The sequence below is a fragment of the Oreochromis aureus genome, linkage group 7 (assembly GCF_013358895.1).
Source record: "Oreochromis aureus strain Israel breed Guangdong linkage group 7, ZZ_aureus, whole genome shotgun sequence".
Lineage (NCBI taxonomy): Eukaryota > Metazoa > Chordata > Actinopteri > Cichliformes > Cichlidae > Oreochromis > Oreochromis aureus.
Window position 1 is genome coordinate 29101745 of NC_052948.1, and position 26296 is coordinate 29128040.

Below are 26296 nucleotides of genomic sequence, written 5' to 3' on the forward strand. Positions count from 1 at the left end.
TCCAGAAAATCTTATGTACGCAAACGCGCGTTGCAACTTCTTATCTGGTGCACGTCTTTTATTTTGACAGCGAATGCACACCTGCGGACCACTAATGTGCACCCCTGTGTATAGTGTCTGTTTTCACCTGTTCCTTGTCGGTTCATCTGCGTTTTCTATTGCTTGTCATCCTCTGTGTTTCTCCTCGGTGTTTCCATGACTCATGTTCCTTGTTCCCAGTGTCAGGGGTTTTTGCTTTGTTTTCTATGTTCTCCGTGTTATTTTGTTTAGCTTCTCCCAGTTTAGGTTTTGTTTCAGTTCCTCCCTTCGTTCAGTGCTTTGAAGTATTTTGTACAGCCACCAAAGAAAGGCTCACTTTCACTTTATGCCTTTTTCTATTTCTCTATTTGCCTGCGCTTTGGTCCACACCTCTCATCTCCACACGGTTTGCCCTTGCAAACCTTGACACTGTTCTTCTGTTGTTGTTGTTTTTTGTACAGTCAGAAAGAAAAGGTAACGTTTCACCTCTTCATCCATTTCCAGTTTTTAACCCTACATCAGAACTCGCTGTCATAACATTTTCATACATTTGGTCTGCAGTGAGGATTAAAAGATGTTTTCACACACTGGTACATTTACAAATTAAATGGTGATGATTTAATGAAGCTGATTCTCAATCTGAGTTAAATGTCAGTTTCTAAAACTGTCATTCAGCACTGAGTTCAAGTAGAGTCACAGACCCGAAGCCGGGGTCACACAACCATCCATCCCACCCCTTCCTGTTAGCAGAAATATACGTGAGAAAGCACACGATGGTCAGAGCAGAGAGACGTGTAGCTGGACATGGATCACCTGTTAGTGTTGCTGCTCCTGTGGAGCTCAGGTAGGACACACACACACACACACACACACACACACACACACACACACACACACAGAGTTCAGTTTTTAAAAACACCTTCTAGTTAGAATCCTTCAGACTTTGTAAAATCAAGGCCATATTTAATATGTTGTCATTCATTCTTTGCTTTTATCTGCATGTCATGGGTTTGTATTCAGTGATGATCTCTGTGCAGCAGCTCTCACTGTAAGACTCCTTCACTGATGATGAGTCACAGTTACTTTACTCATGATCAGAAAGTAACTCAGGAAGCTCTGATCTCATCTGATCTCTCACACCAAAAGACTGTTTCCACCAGCTGGGGCTGATTTTAGTCTCTAACGATCAGACAGGAGCACAAACTGATGTATTATGTTATCCACTACACACCACACTTAACGCCTGCTCAGTAACGACTGCACATTCAGACGTTGAATAGTGTAAAAATAAAAAGGGGAAACATCTACTGTCACGATATGAAGAATAACAGCTTTATTATGAAATTAACTGTAAGAGCACTTCCTGTTTCTGTGAGAAACAGGAAGTGCTCGGTTTGTTTTGTGGAGTTTAGGAACTGACCCATTCGAGCGGGAGCTACAAGTATCTACAATCCTAGACCGGAAGAGTAATTTCCTAGCAGGGTTTTATTGGTTAGACTCTATTTCTAATAATTCTGTTTGATAAATACATCTGTCAATCCTCATGTTTATGAGCATCTATTTCCCTGTTAAAGTTACTGCATTAGTCAATTAACACAAACTGAACACTATGAAGCCCTGCAGGGTTCAGTGCACAGAAACCTTACACACTGCAAATACTGTAAGACATTCACAGAATTATAAGTGCGCAGGACAGAAACACTGTTTGGTGTTTATGTCGAGATTTTTCATGAGCACTTTTACCCTGCAAGCCAGAATCACCCAGTGGCACACACATTATTACACAGCTTAATTTATCTTACACACACACACACACACACACACACACACACACTGATGGATACATCAGAATAATCTGGGGTTCAGTATTTTGCTCAGTTACACATGGGCTGGAGGAGCTATGGGTCAAAAAACTGACCTGATCAGTAGATGCTCTACCTCCTAGAAATCACATTTTTGCTGATTTGTTTCTTCTTAGGACTTCAAACTGAAGGAACACACAGTTCTCCAGGTAAAAAGAAATCGAAAAAAATAAATACAGACCAACAGTAAACTTTGAAGTTATTTTTTTCAGGAGTTCACTTCTTTACTGATGACTCTGCTTTCTGTTTAGAGTCTGATGATATCAGGTTGGTGGGAGTAACCAGTCGCTGTGCAGGAACTCTGGAGATGAAACATCTGGGAGAGTGGAGACCAGTGAAGGGGCATCGCTGGACCCTGAAAGAAGCAGCTGTTATCTGTCAACATCTGGACTGTGGCCCTGCTGTTTCTGTAGATTGGAGATACGACTCCCCATTAAGATCTATGTGGATGATGAACTCTGAATGTATTCAGTCTGAATCTGATCTGACGAAATGCGTAACATCAGATTCCTCTTCTGCTATCATGAATCTTACCTGCTCAGGTGAGCCTGTCACTATATATCACAAAACTGTAAACCTGCAGATTCAGAAACACACCAGCTACAATTGTGACAGAGCAGAGTTTCAGGATTCCTTGGGACCAGTCACCAAAGTCAAAGTCAAAGTCAACTTTATTTGTCAATTCTGCCACATGTACAGGACATACAGAGAATAGAAATTTCGTTACTCTCAAACCCAAATGAACATTTAAATATAAGAGAGTGGTTAAAAATGCAAGTAAAATAATTAAAAAGTAAAAATTTAAATAAATACAGTACAATTTTACATATAACAAAAAAAAAGCTATACAATATACAATATTCAGGTAAGCCAACCTGCTCTAAATGATTCTTCTTCAGCTCAATAACTTTCTGAGCTCCTCAATTCAGTAGCAGATTCTTTGGTTGTCATCATGACAGAAACTAATGACTTATGTGGTGGCTGTAGCTCAGGTAGTAGAGCACTTACTAACTGGAAGGTTAATAGTTCGATCCCAGTTGGGCAAGATGCTAACCCCATGGTGCTCTCCGATGCATCCATCGGAGTATGAATGCATGTGTGAATGTTACATAGGAAGTGCTTAGAAGAAAGTGCTTGGGTGAATGAACAGGTTGTGTAAAGTGCTTTGAGTGCTCAGACAGAGTAGAAAAGTGCTAATATAAGGACCAGTCCATTTATCATTTACTGGCCACAAATTTGAACAGATAAGTTGATCCTGGATTTTCAGCATCATCAAACTCACACAGTGCTTAGTCTGAATTGTACTGCTTCATAACAGTTGGCATTTAGATTCCCTGCCCTGTGGCCTCTGTGCAGATCTCTCAAGAAAGGTGAATATGCTGTGGACCTCGCTCTCTGTTTCAAAACATGTTGAAGATCATCCAAAGGTCTTGAGGATGGGGGAAGTAAACATAAAAGTGTTCAAGTGAAAAAAAAAAAAGACACTTAGAGAGACAGCCAAGCTGATGTTATCACCACGGAGAAAGAAGGAAGCACTAAATGTAATGTGTCAACTGTTTTCTCTCTGGCCATGTCCTGTCCCTCAGCCAAGTACCAGAGCTGACTGCTTAGTGGAGTCAGCTGCACTCATTTTACTGGTTCCACAAGAAAAATAAGGACAGTACTACACATCCAAAAAGGAGAATCCCAGTAGGCTAGGGCTGCAATAACAGCCGCTGGATTATGGAATGTAAATGTGATGCTAACATGTTAATGATGAAGTTATGTTGGAGTTGTGCTGAGTTTGAATCAGTGAATAGTTGTTTGCTGCCATCTTTTTCTTGTGTGTCTGCTGTCTCTGATCTCTCTGTTTGATCTTCTCTGATGTCTCCAGACTCTGTCAGGCTGCTGAATGGTTCCAGTCTGTGTTCAGGCAGACTGGAGGTGAAGTCTAACCAGAGCTGGTCCTCAGTGTGTGAAGCTGACTTTGACCAGCAGGATGCAGAGGTGGTCTGTAGGGAGCTCGGCTGTGGGCCTCCTTCGGTCCTCCAGGGGGCGCTCTATGGAGAAGTGGAGGCTCCAGTGTGGAGCAAAGAGTTCCAGTGTGGAGGCCATGAGTCTGCTCTCCTGGACTGTAGAAGCTCAGGCTCAGCTCGAAACAGCTGCTCACCTGGCAAAGCTGTTGGACTCACCTGCTCAGGTAGAAGAGGAGCTGCAGCTTTGATGTGGTTCAAACTCACTTTATTCTTTTTATTGATGACTCTCTGCTTTCTGTTCAGAGCCTGATGAAGTTAGAATGGTGGGAGGAGCCAATCTCTGCGAGGGCACGGTAGAGCTGAAACATCTGGGAGAGTGGAGACCAATGGAACACTTTCACTGAACCCTGAAGGATGCAGCTGTTGTGTGTGAACATCTGGAGTGTGGATCTGCTGTTTCCATAGGAGTGCGAAGTGAACTTCTCGGCAGGCCTTCATGGTGGATCAGACATGACTGTGTTACATCCGTATCTGGTCTCAGAGAGTGTGCAACACCAAGTTACACTAGCCTCATCCTGAAGCTCACCTGCTCAGGTAAGCATATTAATGACATCATCCATTATTAGATCATATATTAAAGCTGTGTAGCGGGTTGACATACACAGCAACTACAATAACAGCAGGCTGTCTCCAGCAGTCATGACCTGGCAGAGCTTTAGAAGTCTTATATCCCAATTTTTCAATTTTCTTCAGTTGGAGAGTTGTAATATAAGAAACATACGTCAGTTCAAATGTGTCAAATTTGGCTTTTGTCCAGGAGCCGTCAGGTTGGTGGGAGGAGCCAGTCGCTGTGAAGGAACAGTGGAGCTGAAACATTGGGGAGAATGGAGACCAGCGATTGACTAGCACCAAATGACTCCAACTACATCCTGGATCTCATTTGCTCAGGTGAGACCATCTGTGACATCTTATGTGACATCAGCCATATTTCAGGGTGTTTTGCCGTCTGTCACTGTGATACGTGGAGGAATTTCTAACAGCTGACAGGACACAGCTGGAAGAAGGTCAGTGTTTATCAACTATTTTCAACATATAGTTAATTTAATGTCAGCTACTATTATCAATGTATGTTTACAGACCTGCTGGTTCAGCCAATCATCTCTGTGTCCTTCATGAATGGGGTTTTCGAGGCCCAGCAGCAGGAGCTTCAAGTGTCCAAGGGCTCCAGCTTTACCATCAGCTGCTCCATCCAGCCACAGTACCCAGGAGGCTCCTTCCAGCTCACCTTCACCTCCTCAAACACAGCATATAGCTACACCCAGCCAGCTGTCAATCATTCTGCCGACTTCTTGTTTCCTGCTGCAGAGCCCGCCCACCAAGGACACTACAGCTGTGTTTATCACATCTACGTTTTTTCTCATAATTTCTCCTCTGAGAGCCGCCTGCTGTCTGTCACTGTGTCAGGTAAGCTGAAGCCGAGATGATGATGATGATGAAATATCAGTTTAAATATCTGTTTACACTCTGCTCTGAAAAAAAAATCAGTCCAAACCAAGGTTATTATCGTTAATGAAAACTAACGAAATAACGAAAACTAGAAGTGAAAAAACATTTTCGTTAACGGAAATAAAAATAAAAACAAAAAAAGGAAAACTAACTAAAACTGTAATGAGTGTTCACAAAACTAACTAAAATTAACTGAATTTATAGCAAAAATGTGTTTAGTTTTCGTTGATGTGTGGGTGTCAATAGTCAAGGGTGAAAATGAAGTTTAGTTTCCAGGTTTTTTTCTTGCTGTGTCTCATTATGCCAGCAGGTGGCAGTACGTTAGTCGAGTCGTCTGTGTCGCTGCTCCGTCCACGCGCAGAATCATGTCAGGAAAAGTCTGGAGAAAGCACCAGAGTCCAATTTGGGATTTCTTTGAATATGACTGTGTTTTGGATAAAGCAAGTGTCTTGTAGTGGAAAGAGACAAATTATGAGGGACATTTCTAAAGGGAAAAAAATCCCACAAACCTTAAAGTGCACTTGAAAAGCTCACACAAGAAGGCTAACCTAGCTTGCCTTGGGAAGATAAGGGAGCACGCCCAACCCTCATCCCCAGAAACAGAACCTAACCCCAGGCAAGGCAGCGTGATGCATCCCGAGACAACAGGACTGGGATATCTACATAACTGTGTGAGTCAATTGCCTTAACACCCGGTGCTGCAAGAGTTAATAGTCTCATTGGGGCCAAGATATACATTTTATAGTTGCCTGGTATCAATGGTTGTTCGTCTGCCTTTATTTATTTATTTAAAGAACCCATAGGTGGGAATGTGAGTTGTCTGTCTCTGCGTGTTAGCCCTGCGACAGACAGGCGACCTGTCCAGGGTGCAGGGTATGGTAGCTGGAATAGCAACATACCCAAGGATAAGCAGAAAAAAATGACTGATATAATGAAACTGGGATTTTGTTACACTTAATTATTGCAAACACAACTAAAACTATAACTGAAACTAATCAAAACTAAACTGAAACTAAGGATTTTCAAAAAATAAAAACTAAACTAAACTAGCAAACAATTGGTAAAAACTAATTAAAACTGATATAAAATTGAAAATCTGAAGTCAAAACGAAATAAAAATAAAAACTAATGAAAATTGCAAAACTATTAAAACCCTGGTCCAAACTGAATGAAAATGACCTGGAAACAACCCGTGTGACTAAGATTGAAAGTGTATAAATGTCAATAGAAAACACTGCTGTGTCACATGTGTTAGAAGCACATCTGTCTACATAGAACGTTAAACCCTGACAATCCTGTCATGGTCCAAGATCATGATTTATTGTAAAGACAGAATGAAATCACTGCTGTTGCTGCAAGATGAGTCCAAATGAGCTGAGAACATGTTGGAAAGACAATGGTCTCATTTTAAACACTGATAAATTCTTTGTTAGTTTGTGGCACAAGATTGTCAGGGATGCCAACATGGGTCACACCCTATTTGGTGCTTTATGGTTTCATATTTTTAAATTTTTCATTCCTTAAGCTGTTTTAGTGTCTTTTATCCCAGAGCTCAAAAGGAATATACTTAAATATAATAAATTTATGCTTAGAACAAAGTGTAATAAAATTAGTTTTTGGTTGATTTTTGTTGTCACAATGCTTCTTAACCATTCATTTTATGCCATTAGAAAGGCTGTTTTTTTTTTTAATGCTGCCACATCTGTGAGTATGTGGCAGCATCTGTGGGTTGAGCAGCAGAGCTGAGTATGTGAAACACTTTCTACATCTGCTCTGCCAATGCCATAGTGATCATATTTAACAGTCATTCAAGAACAAACTGTTTGGATTGGGCGGACGATACACCACAGTACAGTGAAAAGGATCATTATTCCTGACTTTAACAAGCTGCAGTTAAAATGATGAAAACATTTCCAACCTTTGCTGAACAACATGAGAACCAGCTTCTAAACAGTGCACTGAGACCTCCTCCTCAACCGGACATCCGTGTCATGTTTGAACAATTACCTAACAGTAGTGATTACTGTGGTTTTGGGGTTCTGCCCAGGACTCCTCTGCAACTGTCACACCACCCTCTCCGTCTCACTGCATGACATAAAAACAGTTGCCATTCATCAATCCAGCTTAGCACACCTGCTCTTCCCCTCCTCTGCAGCAGCATCATCTTTTGCATGTTGTCTTATAAAATTAAAACATTTTTATCACCTTTCTTCCACATTCTGATGTTCAGTTTGAACTTCAACAAGTCATCTTGTTTACATGATCATATATATATACTCTACACCACCACTGTGACACACACACCAGGTAGTCTAGCAGCAGGCTGTCTCCAGCCTGAAGCGTCTCCTCCTTCAGATCCACAGCTTTCTTCTGGTGTCCAGCAGCAACTCTGGGCCACAGATTTAAACAGAACAGTTCATTTGGGGTTCATTAGTATTTCCACGCTCAAGTGTCATTCACTAATTTACATAAGATTGTGGCTCTGAGGCAATCGTGGCTCAAGAGTTGGCAGTTCGTCTTGTAATCGGAAGGTTGCCGGTTTGAGCCCCGACTCCGACAGTCTCTGTCGTTGTGTCCTTGGGCAAGACACTTCACCCGCAGCCTACTGGTGGTGGTCAGAGGGCCCGGTGGCGCCAGTGTCCGGCAGCCTCGCCTCTGTCAGGGCAGCTGTGGTTACAATGTAGCTTGCCATCACCAGTGTGTGAATGGGTGGCTGATTGAATGTAGTGTAAAGCGCTTTGGGGTCCTTAGGGACTAAGTAAAGTGCTATACAAATACAGGCCATTTACCATAAGAGTTTTACTCTGGGTCACAGATCTTCTCAGAAAATCACAAAAATGAGACAGAAGCCTGATCTGTGCTGTCATGTCTCTCCAGGCCTGCAGGAGGCAGAAGCCGAGCACACCTGAGAACACTGAGCTGGTTTACTGTAACTTCAGTCTTTGTGCAGCTGAAGGAGCAGAAGACGGCCTCCGAGGAGCTTGTCTCAAACCCAGATGAACTTCTTATTTGTAAAAACACAGACTGGTTTCTGCTGAACCCACATTTACAATCAGAGAACAGTTTCAGTACAAATAAACTTGAGACTTCCTCAAATTATAAGTTTTACCCTTACAGATACAAACAGTTCTCATCTTTGAGTTTTCCAAACATTTAAATTAAAGTCTCACTGACTCAGTGATGAAAAATCCATTTTATTTTAAGAATTTCCTTTTCCTTTCCAGTCATCTGTGTCTTTGACCCATTTGGTACTTTCCACACGACTTTCATTTTTTATCATTTTCCACAGATACCAAATATCAACATTTCATTAAACGTGTTGTCAGCAAAACTTTATGTGTCGATTCTTCATCATAAGTTTACTTTTGAACTATAATCATAATTTAATCATGAGATTATGGAAACAATCAATTTACGGTCACTTCATTATAAGTTTAAACTTCTATGCAAATAGACTTTCAGCTTAATATATTTCTTATTCTTCAGCTTTTTAATATTCCTGTGTGATCTAACCTACACCTCCTCTCGTTGGTTTCCTTGGTGATGTCTGAAGGATGGGTGATAATCAGCTCTGGATCTTCTGCTGCTGGTTCAGGGGAGGTACAGTGAGATTCTGGAGCAGGATCTGGGTTCTGTGATGCAGGGTGGGCCTGTCATGTGTCTTTCTCTTCTTCTGTGTGTGGTTTTTTTTTTGTTTAGAGCTTTCTTCCCCAGGTTTCTCATTTGAGTTGGAGTCCTGTGAGTCTTCTTGTCTGGGTCTGTGACTCTGCTGTTTTTAGGGCCCTGTGAGGTCCATGATCTTTCCTGGTTCTATCTTCACTACCTGTCCTTCTTTTTGATTCCTGTTTGTCAGCCACAGATCAGATCCTAATCTTCTTCTTCCATCGCGACAGATGTTTCAGTTACTAAGAGATGTCTGCAGGAGAGAGGAGGTTTGCAGGAGGAGCTGTAATCAGCATCCACAGCTATGTTTGTTGCAGACGTTTTTTTTTCTGTGATTTTCGAAAGATGACAAAAAAAAACCACAAGGGAGGACTTCATAAATATCTGCTTTAACTGAATCATCACACTTAGTCTTTCCTGTGTGTGAGATACAATGAGTATGGTGTCTTTAAATTCTTGTCTTATTTGTATTAAAATGATTTTATTAAAATAATGTTGATCGTTACACTCGTATTATGTCTGATATGATGAAGCAGAGCAGTGGCTGTGAATAGATCATATTTAACTGACGTCACCTTCAAATGAAGTCATTTTGTTTTATCAGCTGTTGTATTAACTCCTCTTTTATTACACACTGTTATCGGCTGAATTCAGGCAAACCCTGATGTCCTTCTTTAATCTCAGTTTTCTCCTCCTTTAGCTCTTTCCTCCTCTGTGCCTCCTGCTCATCAGTCTGCTGTGATTTACTTCCTCACACCAGTTTCGTTAAACACAGAAGGCTGTGCAGAATAAACAGCAGTGAGGTCTCGGGTGTGCGTGGCTCAGGAGGTGGAGTGGTTCATCTACTACTAGTTATTCGATCCTTGCCTCCTCAAGTATGCATGTTAAAGCATTGGCTGGAGAGTACTGAACTGTCAGAGTGTGAGAGTGTGTGAATGCAGACAAAGTGCTCTAACAGTGTGTGTGAAGAGGCTAATGCAGCATCATAAATTTTCAGAGGAAGCAAAATCTGCATGATGAAGCAGGATAAAGTCAGGCAGCGCCTTTTCCTTCCATCAGCGATTAGAGGTCAAGAGGGAAAGACGAGGAACTGGTGAATGCTGACTAACCGTCTTCATGAGCTTCACTATTTTTGAAAAGTCATTTAATAATTTATCTGTGCTGTTTATATGAAGCAAAACTGCTTCCTTTAGCAGGTTTTTACGGTTTTTGTTTCAGTTCTGCTGCCATAAGCACAGATAATCATGCCTGCTTCATACCACAGTACCTGCATGTAATTTGGTTCCTTTTTTCTTATTAATTATTACTAATTTAACTTTAACTGTATTTTTTATTTTAATACAGGTTGTGTTTTTTATTGTTATAGCTGTTTAAATAATAAAACATATCTTCTCTTATCCTCTTCTTCTGAGTCATAAAGAAAAGTTTGCACTTCAGCCCTTCATCCATTTCCAGTTTTAACCCTATTATCAGAACACACTGTCGTAACATTCTCGTACATTTGTCCTGCAGTAAAGAAATACAGATGTTATCAAATAACATGAGTTAAAATTTCTGGATTTTTGATGAACACTGGTAATTTACAACTCTTTCTGAGCTTTTATCTTCAACAGGGAAGAGAAATTATGGAATATAAAATGTGGTGACTTTTTTCCTCTTAAAACTGCTTTGTAATCCCACCTTCAGCAAACATTTGGAAAATGTAATTTAAGATTTTACATCATTTGTAGAAATAGTTACTGCTACATTTGTTGCCAGTAAAATTTAGTTTTTGGTGTTGATTAAATGATGTGAATTTAATGAGAATGACAGAATTCCAACATCAGTTACTGCTGACTACTCTGTGGGATGTTGGGGTGGATTTAGATGTGCTGTTGATGGACGGCATGTCTGATGGACAGAAAAAAAGACCTGAATTCAGAATGAAAGATTCTGCTCATCACGTCTATATTTCTGTCCAAAAATAGGAAACAGTGAAACAAACTAAAATATGGTTTCACACATGTATTTAAACCAGAGTCCTTCTGGGTCAAAATCTACTTGACTTTTATACATCTAAAAATCACATGTTCAAACTGTTATTCATGTCATGAGTACATATGATTCTAGCTGCTGGTCATCATAAGCATGTGAAGCTTGGCTGGTGCCATAAACTCCGAACAGATGAGAATTTATAGCATAAAAAAATCATGGGCCTGGATACAGGATATTTGATCTTTTACTAAATGATATGTTCAATAAGACACTGAAGAATAAGACACAACCAACCAACCAACCAACCATCCCACCCCTTCCTGTTAGCAGAAATATACTGAGGACAGCACATGATGATCAGAGCAGAGAGACATACAGCTGGACATGGATCACCTATTAGTGCTGCTGCTCCTGTGGAGCTCAGGTAGGACACCTACACACACACACACGAGTTCAGTTTTTAAAAACACCTTCTAGTTAGAATCCTTCAGACTTTGTAAAATCAAAGCCATATTTTAATATATTGACAGTCACTTGTCAGTTGTTTTTATCTGCATGTCAGACGGGTCTATATTCAGTGATGATCTCTGTACAGCAGCACTCACTGTAAGACTTCTTCACTGATGATTATGAGTGGCAAGGGCTTAGATTTGGCATGGACGGAAGGGACATGTCCCCACTGTAACGTCGGGTTGTGTTTAGTGGTTGAGAAGAGGCGGCAAAACACCTAGCAGGCTAGTCGGAAGAACACACACCCACGCTGGTATCGGTAATCCACGGTGATTCTTTAATACGCCTTCTTCAACAACCATATAAAAGCCCGGCTGAACGGCTGCGGCTCAACAACATAACGCCCAGCGTTCATACAACCCAAGCGTTGCAAACAAAGAGAAAAACAAAAAAAGGTCTCTCCTCATGCGGTAGCGTGCAAGCACATGTCCAGACGATCACAGAGAGAGAGCAGTGGCACAAACTGATGACACCATCATCCGTCGACTTGGGTGTCTTAAAGGGACACCACACCATTGTGACTGTTACACCACCAATAATTTCATCTCTTCGAGTAAAGAAAAACAAACCCGATAGAAAAAAAAAACGATCTGTCAACGTCTCATTCACCTAGCGGTGCAGAAAGATTTAAATTACGTTCTCTACTGGAGCCCTTCCTCATGTGACAAATATGGCCAATGTGATTGGCTGTGCCTTTCAGGAAGCTCTGTTTAGTTTTAGCAGCGGCAAGCCTGCACTGCGAGGACCTGCAAGGAGGAGAGGAAGACGGCAGCAAAAAGGAAGAACCTGGATATAAGAAAGTATTTTTCAAAGAACTCTGTAAGTCACTTAAAGCCAAGTTAACTCATAAAATGTGTCCGTCATAATAACGTTACAGGCTATGCTAGGCTTTGGCCCACATCAGTCTAAAATTGTATGTAACCATGAATAACGTGTTTTGGAAACTAACTGACCAACAGGCAGCACTATTAGTTCTCTCAGTCTCAGAGTAGCATTTCTAATTTTGATTGAAACTGTCAGAGAAAACGGAGCCTCGAGCAAGCCAGGATATTAGTTTACAGAGGCTGTTAAAATGATATGGCTAACGTTAAAATGTTGGTGACACAATAATTTCATCCTAATGGTACTGACATATTCATAGGGTTAATTTTTGAGACAATATGAGATAGTCATGATTTTGCAAATATTCCACCTTGTAGTGCAGTTTGCACAAATTGTTTTAAAAATGCACTCACCCTACAAACATTCCTGATGAGTCACTCATCAGTAATGTTTGTATAGTGTGCCTAAAATGTTGCATAATTTTGCTGAGAGATCTTTTACTTTGTGGTAATCTTAGATGAGTAGTTTTATGGACAAAAACCACCAGGTCATTCATTGTTCCCTTAGTGCTAATGTATATAAGAGATGTTGGTGTAATATAACTGAAGTAATGTTGTTAAGTACTTAAAGTCATATTCTTTCATTGTCATGACTGTATTTGAAGCTATTTTTATTTTTGTATGATACCTGATTTATATGGGATATGGCTGAAGTAAACTAAAGTCTAAAATACATTTGTTTAATAGTAATTTAACATTATATAATTCACATATAAAACTATGAATTGCAATTTTAAGTGGTTTAAAAGCATGTAGAATAGCATATGTAGGCAAGTATATTTCTCCTTTTTTTTTTTTTTATCAAGAAGCAAAGACAAAAAGGAAAGCAAAAAAAAAAAAAACAGGGCAGAGTTCGGTGGTTGAATCATCCGTCCCCACCAATGTCAAAACCAAATCTACGCCCTTGCTTCATTGGCTTCCTGTTAAATCCAGAGTTGAATTCAAAATCCTGCTCTTCACATACAAGGTCTTAAATAATCAGGCCCCATCTTATCTTAATGACCTTGTAGTACCATATCACCCTATTAGAGCACTTCACTCTCGCACTGCAGGCTTACTTGGTGTTCCTAGAGTATTTAAAAGTAGAATGGGCGGTATATAAATAAAATTGAATTGAATTGAATAGAATGTTTGTTTAGATACCAGAGAATATTCAATGAAAAGGTTAAAGTCTACACATTTTCAGTTAACATTTTGTGTTCTTAACTCATAATTGTATATCTTATTGGTGGTCTAAGGAGCTTGGAAAGAAAAGCACCTGGACTTCTTTAAGTGTGTAGACTTAATTCAAATACATCTACTCTCTGTTTCATAAGGATATAAGGATAAAGATAAGTGTACTGACATACTATATCCCAGTGTGGTTTGCCAGCTGCATTGCTCAGAAAAAACGCACAATCATTACTCTTCAGCTGTGGATACATGTGTAATCAGTAATGATAGTTATACTGGCTGCTAATAAGGGTTAGATTGAAGGTTAGGGTCCTGCAAATTCTAATATGATGCCATAAGCTGCTGATTTATTTGGATCTTTGGGTTTTTGCATTGGTTTGAGATGGCGGCGACATAAGGCCAGCAGCCCTAACCCAATTTTCTTCGGGGCCAACCTTCGGGATCAATAAAGTTTATCGATTGATTGATTTTTTTGTATTTTATTTACACTGTTTTTATATTTGATTCTGTTTCACTTCACCCTTTTTATCACAGGTTCACTTTTTGCAATATTAACCCTGCATGCTGAAAAATGGAACATCATCTCCTGGTATATCATCATCATATTATGCTTTTGACACACCGACAGTTTTGACAAAACAAGATTACTTTAAGCAATGAGGACCAGAACGGACTGAGAGGAGAGACGGAGTGACAACTGACATTTCTGATGTAGTTGTTGGTGTCCTACAACAACTACATCAGAAATATCTGGCAATAGATGAATTTTTATTAAGATACCAGAGGAATGATAGGTTGGATGTCAGGTCGTCAGTGATTGCAATGAGACACACTCATAACTAAAGAGTCATGCGGAAGATAGATCAGCCCTGCAGATGAACCAGTTGAGATTGATTTGATTTTGTCAAACTGTTGGATTCATGGCGTGCAGTTTTTTCTCAAACATGTAGACCCACACAGTTGGACTAACTTGGTTGACTTTGGAGAGTGTCAGTGTGCGAGGACACACTGTCAGTGTGCGAATGAGCATTTGGTTAAATAATAGGAAGGCAGGTTTACACCACCAAACAGCTTCAGTAAAAACCAAATGACAGAAGTTTGGTTTCACCCTCCTTAATATTACATTTATTGTATGTTAATACATTTATTATGATGATGATGATGATGATGATGATGATGATTATTATTATCATTGTTATTATTATTAATTGCATCGATTTATATGGATTAATGCATTGCCTTTATTTCTTTACAGTATTCAGAATTTGGGATTTGATTCTCGTTAATTGTTTTAGCTCTGCTATGACACATAAATGATTCAATTTGAAATGTATGTCTGCTGGTGACTTGCCAATAACATAGTAGATGCATCCTGAGTCCTGCTTTGTGCTCCATGAAGTCTTTAAAAACTGCGATGTTGATTTATGACTTCTTGTTTTACATGTCAGACTGGTAAAACGAGTCCAATCAGAGTCCTGCTTTAAAATGGCAACTTTTTTCTCTAATGTTCTTTTCAGGAGTCCAGGCTGAAGAAAAACATAACTCAGGTAAATGCAGAAATCAAACACTCACAGAAGCAGCACTCAACTTTGCTTTTCAGAAGTAAATTCACTTCTTTACTGATGACTCTCTGCTTTCTGTTCAGAGTCTGATGATGTCAGGTTGGTGGGCGGAGCCAGTCACTGTGCAGGAACACTGGAGCTGAAACATCTGGGAGAGTGGAGAATAGTGTCTGGTTATGCTCGGACCCTGAAACATGCAGCTATTGTCTGCCAACTGCTGGACTGTGGCTCTGCTGTTTCTGTAGAATGGAGAATTGAGACCCCAAACACACCTGTGTGGAAAATGAAAATTGAATGTATTCAGTCTGGATCTGCTGTGAGAGATTGTGTAACATCAGATTCATCTCGTGTCATCACCAGTGTCACCTGTGCAGGTGAGCCTATAAGTATAAAGTGTGTCATAAGGGCAACACGTTCACATCAGCTTCTCAGGAGTCACAACAGAGAAAACTGTAGGATTTGTCAGAACCAACCACCTCTTTTAAAGGTCTCCTTCAGTTTTCTGAGCCACTGTGTCCCATCAGTACCTTCTTATCTGCCCTCATGACAAACAACAAAAACATGCTATCCACTAATTACAACAAATCCCATTGTACACACCCAGACTGTAGAAAGTCTTTGCTGACAAGCAGCAGCTGATTGTTGTGACCTGGCTACTGTGGAGGTCTGCTCCATGTGTGTTTGAAAACACACTAAAATCAAAGATAGAGGTTATGTTTCCAGTCCAAACTATAAATGAATACATCCAAGTAAAAAAGGAGCTACAAGGCAGATTTGAGAATAAAACAATGGAATACCTAAAGTCATAAAAGGCTATTATCACTAAGAACAAAAAGAAACAAGTTTTGAAAATGGTCAAAATGTAATGCATGTTAATGATGTTATTAATGATGAAGTCATGTTGGAGTTGTGCTGAGTTTGAATCAGTGAATAGTTGTTTGCTGCCGTCTTTTTCTTGTGTGTCTGCTGTGTCTGATCTCTCTGTTTGATCTTCTCTGATGTCTCCAGACTCTGTCAGGCTGCTGAATGGTTCCAGTCTGTGTTCAGGCAGACTGGAGGTGAAGTCTAACCAGAGCTGGTCCTCAGTGTGTGAAGCTGACTTTGACCAGCAGGATGCAGAGGTGGTCTGTAAGGAGCTCGGCTGTGGGCCTCCTTTGGCCCTCCAGGGGGCGCTCTATGGAGAAGTGGAGGCTCCAGTGTGGAGCAAAGAGTTCCAGTGTGGAGGCCATGAGTCTGCTCTCCTGGACTGTAGAAGCTCAGGCTCAGCTCGAAACAGCTGCTCACCTGGCAAAGCTGTTGGACTCACCTGCTCAGGTAGAAGAGGAGCTGCAGCTTTGATGTGGTTCAAACTCACTTTATTCTTTTACTGATGACTCTCTGCTTTCTGTTAGAGTCTGATGATGTCAGGTTGGTGGGAGGAGCCAGTCGCTGTGCAGGTATACTAGAGCTGAAACATCTGGGAGAGTGGAGACCGATGTATGAGTCTGGCTGGACGCTGAAAGATGCAGCTCCTATTTGCGAACATCTGGACTGTGGTTCTGCTGTTTCTTTACAAGAAACCAAGCCATTAAAATTTGGGTGGAGGATCAAACCTGACTGTGTTCAGTCCAGATCTACTCTGAGAGAGTGCACAGCATCAGGTTACTACAACCCCATCATGAATCTTACCTGCTCAGGTAAATATATTTTTGTCGTTATTCAATTCAGATCAATTCAATTTTATTTACATAGAGCCAAGTCACAAAAGGAGCTATGCTTTATATTGTAAGGTAATGACCCTGCAATAATGCAGAGAAAAACCCAACAATCATATGACCCCTATGAGCAAGCGCTTTGGTGACAGTGGGAAGGAAAAAACTTCCTTTTAACAGGTGTTTTTTCTTCACTCATGTGTTTGCACACCTCTCTGCTGGAGATTTCTTCCTCTGAAAAGGGAGTTTTTCCTTCCCACTGTCGCCATAGTGCTTGCTTATAAGGGTCATATGATTGCTGGGGTTTTCTCTGTTTTCTCTATATTATTGTAGGGTGTAGCTTACAATATAAACGTCCTTGAGGTGACTGACATTGTGATTTGGCACTGTATAAATAAAATTTAATGTGTGTGTGTGTTTGATTGATTGGTGATTTGAAAGTAGTCATAGGTGTTATCATGCACAGGGATGCCTCTTTTAACACTACATCTTGTTCAAGATTTACCTTCCTTTGACCATGACTGTTGGTATAGGCTCCACCCCCTCAGAAATCTGAACCGAATGGATGGAAGAAAATGGAGAGATTGGTCTTTTTTTTAAGTTCTAAATAATCGCAGCACTAATCATACATCTATGAACTATCATTTTTACAGTTACAAGTTACCAAAAAAATTCAAAGAATTTGAAAATGAACATATCAGAGGTTTAAAAGCTAATCAACTATAGAGATCTTTTTTAGTTTGAAAAATATTTTCAGTTCCTCCCCTTACAAGACATTGCCCGATTGTGTATTTTCTCATTACAGTTAAAAGTGTTATGACCTGCTTCTGAAGAAATAAGAGCTGAATGTAATTTTAAAGATGTGTTCTGTTGTTAATGATGAAGTCATGTTGGAGTTGTGCTGAGTTTGAATCAGTGAATAGTTGTTTGCTGCCATCTTTTTCTTGTGTGTCTGCTGTCTCTGATCTCTCTGTTTGATCTTCTCTGATGTCTCCAGACTCTGTCAGGCTGCTGAATGGTTCCAGTCTGTGTTCAGGCAGACTGGAGGTGAAGTCTAACCAGAGCTGGTCCTCAGTGTGTGAAGCTGACTTTGACCAGCAGGATGCAGAGGTGGTCTGTAGGGAGCTCGGCTGTGGGCCTCCTTCGGTCCTCCAGGGGGCGCTCTATGGAGAAGTGGAGGCTCCAGTGTGGAGCAAAGAGTTCCAGTGTGGAGGCCATGAGTCTGCTCTCCTGGACTGTAGAAGCTCAGGCTCAGCTCGAAACAGCTGCTCACCTGGCAAAGCTGTTGGACTCACCTGCTCAGGTAGAAGAGGAGCTGCAGCTTTGATGTGGTTCAAACTCACTTTATTCTTTTACTGATGACTCTCTGCTTTCTGTTCAGAGTCTGATGATGTCAGGTTGGTGGGAGGAACCAATTACTGTGAGGGCATGATGGAGCTGAGACATCTGGGAGAGTGGAGAACAGTGTCTGCCTTTAGCTGGACCCTGAAAGATGCAGCTGTTGTGTGTAAACATCTGGACTGTGGCTCTGCTGTTTCTGTTAACTCAAGACTTGCGCTTTTAAATAGACCTGCGTGGTGGATCAAATATGATTGTGTTCACGTCAGATCTGCACTGAAGGACTGTACAGCATCAAGTTCCCATGACTTCATCCTGAACATCACTTGCTCAGGTAAAATATGTATGACATAATTAAGACTGTAATGTAGCAGGTTAACATACACAGCAGCAGGAATAGCAGCAGACTGTCTCCAGCCATTATGAAATGGCTGACATTTAGAAGTCCTCTGAAGGAACCTCTGACCAGTCTGAAAGGACTCTTTCAGCCTAACAGTTTTTTAGTTGCTGATTACAGCAGCTGTTTATGAAGTAATGTGTCTGAACTGTGGATTATTAAATATTAGGTCTCTCTCCTCCAAGTCTCTGTTAGTACATGACTTAATAATTGATCAACAAATCGATTTACTCTGCCTTACAGAAACCTGGTTGCAGCAGGATGAGTATGTTAGTTTAAATGAATCAACACCCCCGAGTCATTCTGACTACCAGAAACCTCAAAGCACAGGCCGAGGGGGCGGTGTGGCAGCAATTTTTCACACCAGCCTATTAATTAACGAAAGACCAAGACAGACTTTTAATTCATTTGAAAGCCTGATGCTTAGCCTTGTCCACCCCAGCTGTAAAACTCAGAAACCAGTCTTACTTGTTATCGTCTATCGTCCACCTGGGCCTTACACAGAGTTTCTCTCTGATTTCTCAGACTTTTTATCTGATTTAGTGCTCAGCTCAGATAAAATAATTATTGTGGTGATTTTAACATCCATGTAGATGCTAAAATGACAGCCTCAACATGGCATTTAATCTGTTATTAGACTCAATTGGCTTCTCTCAAACTGTAAAAGAACCCACCCACCACTTTAATCACACTCTAGATCTCATTTTAACATATGGCATAGAAACTGAACATTTAACAGTGTTTCCTGAAAACCCTCTGCTGTCTGATCATTTCCTGATAACATTTACATTTACAATAATTGATTACACAGCAGTGGAGAGTAGACTTTATCAAAGTAGATGTCTTTCTGAAAGTGCTGTAACTAAGTTTAAGAATATAATCCACCCACTGTTATCATCTTCAATGCCCTGTACCAACACAGAGCAGAGCAGCTATCTGAACGCTACTCCAACAGAGGTCGATTATCTTGTTAATAATTTTACCTCCTCACTACGTACGACTCTGGATACTGTAGCTCCTGTGAAAACTAAGGCCTCAAATCCGAAGTCCCTGACTCCGTGGTATAATTCTCAAACACGTAGCCTAAAGCAGATAACTTGTAAGCTGGAGAGGAAATGGCGTGTCACAAATTTAGAGGATCATCATTTAGCCTGGAGAAATAGTTTGCTGATTTATAAGAAAGCCCTCCATAAAGCCAGAACATCTTACTATTTGTCACTGATTGAAGAAAATAAGAACAACCCCAGGTTTCTCTTCAGCACTGTAGCCAGGCTGACAAAAGTCAGAGCTCTACTGAGCCAACAATCCCTTTAACGTTAACTAGTAATGACTTCATGAACTTCTTCACAAATAAAATTTTTATCATTAGAGAAAAAATTACCAATAATCATCCCACAGATGTAATATCGTCTACAGCTACTTTTAGTACCATCGATGTTAAGTTAGACTCTTTTTCTCCAATTGATCTTTCTGAGTTAACTTCAATAATTAATTCCTCCAAACCATCAACGTGTCTTTTAGACCCCATTCCTACAAAACTGCTCAAAGAAGTCCTGCCATTAATTAATTCTTCGATCTTAAGTATGATCAACCTATCTCTAATAATCGGCTATGTACCACAGGCCTTCAAGCTGGCTGTAGTTAAACCTTTACTCAAAAAACCATCTCTAGACCCAGCTGTCTTAGCTAATTACAGGCCAATCTCCAACCTTCCTTTCATATCAAAAATCCTTGAAAGAGTAGTTGTCAAACAGCTAACAGATCATCTGCAGAGGAATGGCTTATTTGAAGAGTTTCAGTCAGGTTTCAGAGCTCATCACAGCACAGAAACAGCTTTAGTGAAGGTTACAAATGATCTTCTTATGGCCTCTGACAGTGGACTCATCTCTGTGCTTGTCCTGCTACTGCACCATACACCATGACTGGGGGCTTTTGAATGGCTAATATTCTTTTTCATTATTTGTGTTTTATCACCACCTGTTGCTTGCTGTGCTCATGGCAGCACTTCATAGTGATGATGATGATGATGGTGCTCCCAATCCACTGGTTTCCAAACCCTTCCAAGTGTCAACTGCTACCTTACTCAGAATAGATAAACCAGCCAGGCAACCATTTTTGATCTTTGTTACGCACATTCATCACTACTTCTGGATGCCTTTTTTGGGTATCTGCCCCGGCTGAAAGCTGCTCCCATCCCTCTCTCAGGCCTTTTTTATTAACCACAGCCTCAATTCATGTTCAAGCCATCTGGCGTTATCCACTTAAAATGCTGTCAAACCTAAAATGAGGATGTGGCCCCAGCTATTGAATTGGAGATAAATTATCTGTGGGACCACACCTCCAAACATGTCCCTTCTGGTTCTCTATGGCCCTCCCACCGGCTCTATAAGCGGTTCATTCTCCTTTTGGTGCCCCACCTTCCCTCCCCATTTTAGATTCATTCACTTATCATTAGTTTATGGGGAAAATTGTGTGAAATCTAAAATGAGGGTGTAGGACCAGGTAGTGAAAAAGACCAAGTCTTACTTCTTGCTGTGTTGTTGCACCTGTAAACTGGAAGATGGTAAATGAACTGGTTCATGTATAGCGCTCTTCAACTCTGAGCACTCAAAGCACTTGACATAACTTGCCTCATTCACACCAGCACTTTTTTCTAACTAACATTCACACACGTTCATACTCTGATGGATGCATCCGATAGCAATTTGGGGTTAGTATCTGTGCAGGCTGGGATCAAACCACCAACCTTCTGATTAGTAATTGACCTGGACTACCACCTGAGATACTGCCACCCCGACAGGGCTGTCTGCTATGGGTAATACACTGACTAGGCATAAGTACCTCACACAACCACACTTAAAAACAGCTGAACTACCAGTCTCACATTTACATACTTACTAATTTTGATATATTTGAAATTTGAGCGTATATGAAATCCTTTCCCCCCTTACATTCAAACAGATCTTCATAAATCAGTAACTGACTCAACAGAGCTAATATGGAGCTGACTCATGGAGCAAATAATCGGCTGAATTTAGCCATTCTTCAGATAAATAGTCTAATAGCCTAAATAGACCGCAACTGCAGTTATCAATTCCAACTGAAATTATTTCAGTTTGTCCTCAATAAATTACTGTTTAACATTATTTTATCGCCTTTAGAATATCCTAAAATGTACCAGATACATTTTGACTACATCAGGTACCAAGCACAAGCATGCTTATAACTACTTACCAGGAGATAGCCAGGGCCAACCAACATTAGCAATGTCATCAACAGTGTCTTTTTTGCAAATTTAAACTAGAAACTCAGCTATGAACATTCTTTTTTAACTCGTAGGGCACACGTATCATTTACCTTACCTTTATATGCTTACACAGGTTTGAAGTCAGAAGTTTTATAAGGTGCTAGTTCAGTCTCCTTGGCAAACAGCTTATACTGCCTAATAAAGCTGCTGCATTTCTTAAACTTCAAGCTGAAATAGTCCCTTAAATATGGCAGTGGCTTCACTTCATTTCCTTCTTGTGCAGCTTCAGCAGAATGCAACAAGGTTTTGCTTTCACCTGGGTTTGCACCAAGGGTGTCTGACTTGTTTTTTGGTGTCTGATTTTCTTTTCCTTCTCTGGAACTGGGTCATAGGGGCAGCAGCCTAAGCATAGAAACCCAGACCTACTTTTCCTACAGCTCACCCGGAACAAAGAAGGGGTTTCCAGTCATACAGTGTCTGCATCACTGCAGATTTGGTCCCTGTCCAGGTGCAATGTGTGTTGGGTGGCAGTCAAGGGCAGAGGCAGTGGCAATTTGAGGCCTGCTTATCGAGGCTGGTGACTGGGACACGGAACGTTAATTCTCTGGTGGGGAAGTAGCCTCCTGGAGAAGGGCTGGTCAAGTCTGGAGTTGCACTTGGTGAGAGGCAGCAGTTAGGGGAGGTTTTTTTTTCTTTGTATCGTGTTGGCTCACTGCCTGCACATTGGGGGGTTTTCCGGTGGTCAAAAGGGTTGGATACTGACTTTCATTTGCTTTTTTATTCTATTTTATATGCTGAATGACAATTCAGAGTACCCAGCCTTCTTGGGGTGCCTGGTTGTGGTGCTGGAGGTTGCTCCATCTGGTGACTCTGTGGTCCTATTGGAGGACTTCACCACTCACATGGGCAGTAACATAGAGACCTGGGGAAGTTGACTGAGAAGAGCGACCTGTCGGATTTAAACCCAAGTGTTATTCAGTTACTGAACTTCTATGCAAATTAATTTGTCTATAACAAAGGATGTCCGTAGGTGCACATGGCACCAGCACACGCTACGTCACAGGTCAATGATCAGTTTTGTGATGGTATCATCAGATCTGCCGCTGTATGTTCTGTACACTCAGGTAAAGAGAGGAGTTACGCAAAGGTGGGTACTGGACATGCCTGGCCTGGCTAAATGTATAGTGAGCATTGGGAGCATCTTACAGAGGCCTCGGTCCACAAGATCTTCAGGTCCCACCTCGATTAGAACTTCGACAGCCTTCCAAACAAAGCTGGGAACACTGAGTCTAAATGAATGTTCTGCAACTCTATTGTTGAGGATGTGTAGAGAGCTGTAGCGTGCAGCTCTTTGCACCAACCTTTCATGGTGGTAAGCCCTGAACTAGATGGTGGAGACTGGAGATGAAAAGAACCATCGACCTGAAGAATTATACCTGTGAGGCTTGGTTAGCCTTTGGGCATCTGATGAGGATACATCCCGGGTGTCCCGTAAGTGAGGTGTAGGCATGTACCATGGAGAGGAGGCCCTGGGCAGACCTGGACATGCTGGAGAGGTCATATTTCTGAGGAGGCTTAGCAATACCTTGGTGCCCCTCTAATTGAGCAAGAGGAGGTAGCTGGGCAGAGGGAGGTCTGGTCTGCTGCTAACAACTAGAGGAAAAGTTTGTACCTTTTTCTTTTCTCCAAAATATTAGAAGTGGTTAATTTATAGTTATTGGGCAGTATGTGTGAATGGACTGTGCCTTTTGAGAAGGTTCTGCGTGGATTGTACTGTTGTCTGTTGGTATGAAAAAAATAAGGGAACTTCTTGAAACCTCTAAAAGAAACAAACTAGATTCAGTTCCTATCTCAAATGTCAGATTATTGGCAATGTCCTATAAGCAAAATTTAAATATAGTTAATCTAACTTTTCAGACTCTTCCTCACAGTAGAGATTCAAATCACGTGAGAGGAGCATCTCAGTTTGCAATAGGTGTTAATTCTAGATCAAGTGAATCAAGCCTACATACAAGTAGACAGTCTTTCAATGATGAGCACTCAATGATGATGAGCTGGGAGTCAAGGAGGCCATTTACGTGAAAAGTGAAAGACCATCTCTGAATTGAGGAGGGAGCCTGAGGGTACATCTTTCACCATCTTAAAATGCTTTTTTATTAATTTGGGTTTCACGAAAGACTGTATAGGCGTTGGTTGGATAGCAGTGGTGTTCACCTTAGGGTGTCGGTCAGAACATACAGGATGCTCAAATAAGGTTATTCCTTCTTTACTGTCATTCTTTAACACAACATTACAGTAATGCAACTGCAGGCTAACAGGTGTGGCGTACAAGTAAACAAAAAACATATGCAAACTGCTGAATATTTAATAAACACTCAAGTCATGAATTATGCTTCATTAACTGTCTTCCAGTATAACCAGAAATATAAATGAAAGTTCCTATATGATCGTCTTTGAGCCCAAGTTTCCTACACTACTCATCAAACCAAACAGTGCGATATTAATTGTAAATACACACAATAATGCTACATCACAGAACACCAAAATGATTCTAGCTTACAGCTTACCAGTGTGTAACATAGCAGCATGAACCAGCCACATGGTGAACAAATTAATAGACATTGCACTTCTACATAAGCCAATTCCCTAAATGACATGAAAAGGCTCAAGACTATCCTTTCCTGGCAGCAATCAGTGTTGACTCACAGTTGTTTAGCCACGCAAACAAATCACATTCGGCATAGCAATCCACTGTCGAATCAGTTTGCAAGTTGTCTCTTGCTACATGTTAGCTTAACCTCCGTGCTCTACCATGTGCCTAATAGCGCAACTGTGCTCTCTCGCCACAAGGGCGCTCTCACTCACCGTTGGCAGCCTTTTCAACGCTTTGATTGCAGCAATTCCCCAACTCTCTGGGAATGATACTCATAATTATTAAGCAATTGTCACTGATCAATGGTGTTTGATCAGTGGTTGTTGATCAATGGTCAGGACAATATGCATGTTAACCTCCTAGGACCTGGCATCCACATATGTGGACATCACATTTTGGGATGTCTAGACCAAAATACTTAATTTTTCTCTACAAGGGCCTGATATCCACTTATGAGGACATTATACTGCCACTGTTCTATCAAAATTTAAAACGAATGTCCTCATATGTGGATCTTATTTTGCTCAGAAACAAAAATTAGGAAAAAAAACCCCCTAATTCTTTGTTTTTATATTGATCAAGTCCCAATCAACCCAAAAAGCAAAGAAAAATTAAAAATGCATGCCATGACAGAGTTTGGGTCTTAGGAGGTTAATGATCGTAAACTGACAGCCCATTGTTCATTCAGTTGGCTAGTTTCAGTCATTGTGCAAATGTACTGTTTATAAGATTGGAGGAACCTGTAATCAGCTGAGACTAAAGAAGTCAATTGGATGAGTGTTGAAATGTTTCTTCCACTGAAAATGCAAAGTCCAGGTGAACAGAATGAACTTTTTGGGGTTAATGAGGGTTATTACAAAGTAGGTCTCTCTTCTAAGTCTGATGGTAATTTTTTTCTCTCACATTAACCTTGTTTTATAAAGAGGAAAATATCAGTTCAAATGTGTCAGGTCTGTTTCTCGTCAGAGTCTGTCAGGTTGGGGGGAGCCAGTCGCTGTGCAGGAACAGTGGAGCTGAAGCATCAAGGAGAATGGAGACCAGCAATTGACTATGACCTCAGGAAAGCAGCTGTTGTCTGTGAATATCTGGACTGTGGATCTGCTGTTTCTGCTGTAATCAGACCGAAGTCCTCACCTGCAGATGTGCTGGAGATCAGCTCTGACTGTTTTCAGTCTGGATCTACTCGAAGCGAGTGTGCAGCACCAAATGCCTCCAACTACACCCTGGATCTCATTTGCTCAGGTAAGACCATGTGTGACTTCATATATGACAGCCAGAATTTCAGGGTAATTCTCCCTCTTTAAGTTTTAAGTTCTCTGAAGAACTGACAGAAAACACCTGCTCCAACTGAGTGTGACTGTAACTTCACCTTAAATAATCAACTGTCTTTACAGACCTGCTAGTTCAGCCAAACATCCATGCGTCCTCCATGGATGGGGTCTCTGAGTCCCAGGAGCAGGGGCTTACAGTATCCAGACGCTCCAACTTCACCATCAGGTGCTCCATCCAGCCACAGTACCCAGGAGGCTCCTTCCAGCTCACCTTCAACTCCACCAACACCACATACAGCTACACCCAGCCAGCTGTCAATCACTCTGCCCACTTCCTGTTTCCTGCTGCAGAGCCCGCCCACCAAGGAAACTACAGTTGTGTTTATCACGTCTACGTTTTCTCTCATAACTTCTCCTCTGAGAGCCGCCTGCTGCCTGTCACTGTGTCAGGTAAGCTGAGAGATAATGAAATATCAGTCTGGAAAAAATATCAATCTAAACTTACTGAAAATGATCTGGAAACAGCCCATGTGACTAAGATTATAGAAAGTGTATAAATGTCAATAGAAAACACTGTTGTATCACATGCATTAGT

General features: G+C 41.0%; 1 protein-coding gene across 2 annotated transcripts in view; it reads left to right on the forward strand.

Moving 5' to 3' along the window:
* Window positions 1-26296, forward strand: part of LOC116311836 (scavenger receptor cysteine-rich type 1 protein M130-like) — a 63844-nt gene that overhangs the window by 25768 nt on the left and 11780 nt on the right. The window contains exons 1-9 of one of the 2 annotated variants that reach the window (XM_039615123.1): window positions 10862-11402; window positions 15060-15089; window positions 15188-15478; window positions 16113-16418; window positions 16496-16780; window positions 17793-18098; window positions 18177-18467; window positions 25397-25672; window positions 25825-26151. In XM_039615123.1, coding sequence (XP_039471057.1) covers window positions 11363-11402; window positions 15060-15089; window positions 15188-15478; window positions 16113-16418; window positions 16496-16780; window positions 17793-18098; window positions 18177-18467; window positions 25397-25672; window positions 25825-26151 — 2152 coding nt within the window. In that variant the 5' untranslated portion in view covers window positions 10862-11362. Of the gene's footprint in view, window positions 1-3753; window positions 4060-10861; window positions 11403-15059; window positions 15090-15187; window positions 15479-16112; window positions 16419-16495; window positions 16781-17792; window positions 18099-18176; window positions 18468-25396; window positions 25673-25824; window positions 26152-26296 lie in introns of those variants that run through there. The other variant, XM_039615122.1, reaches the window with a different exon arrangement.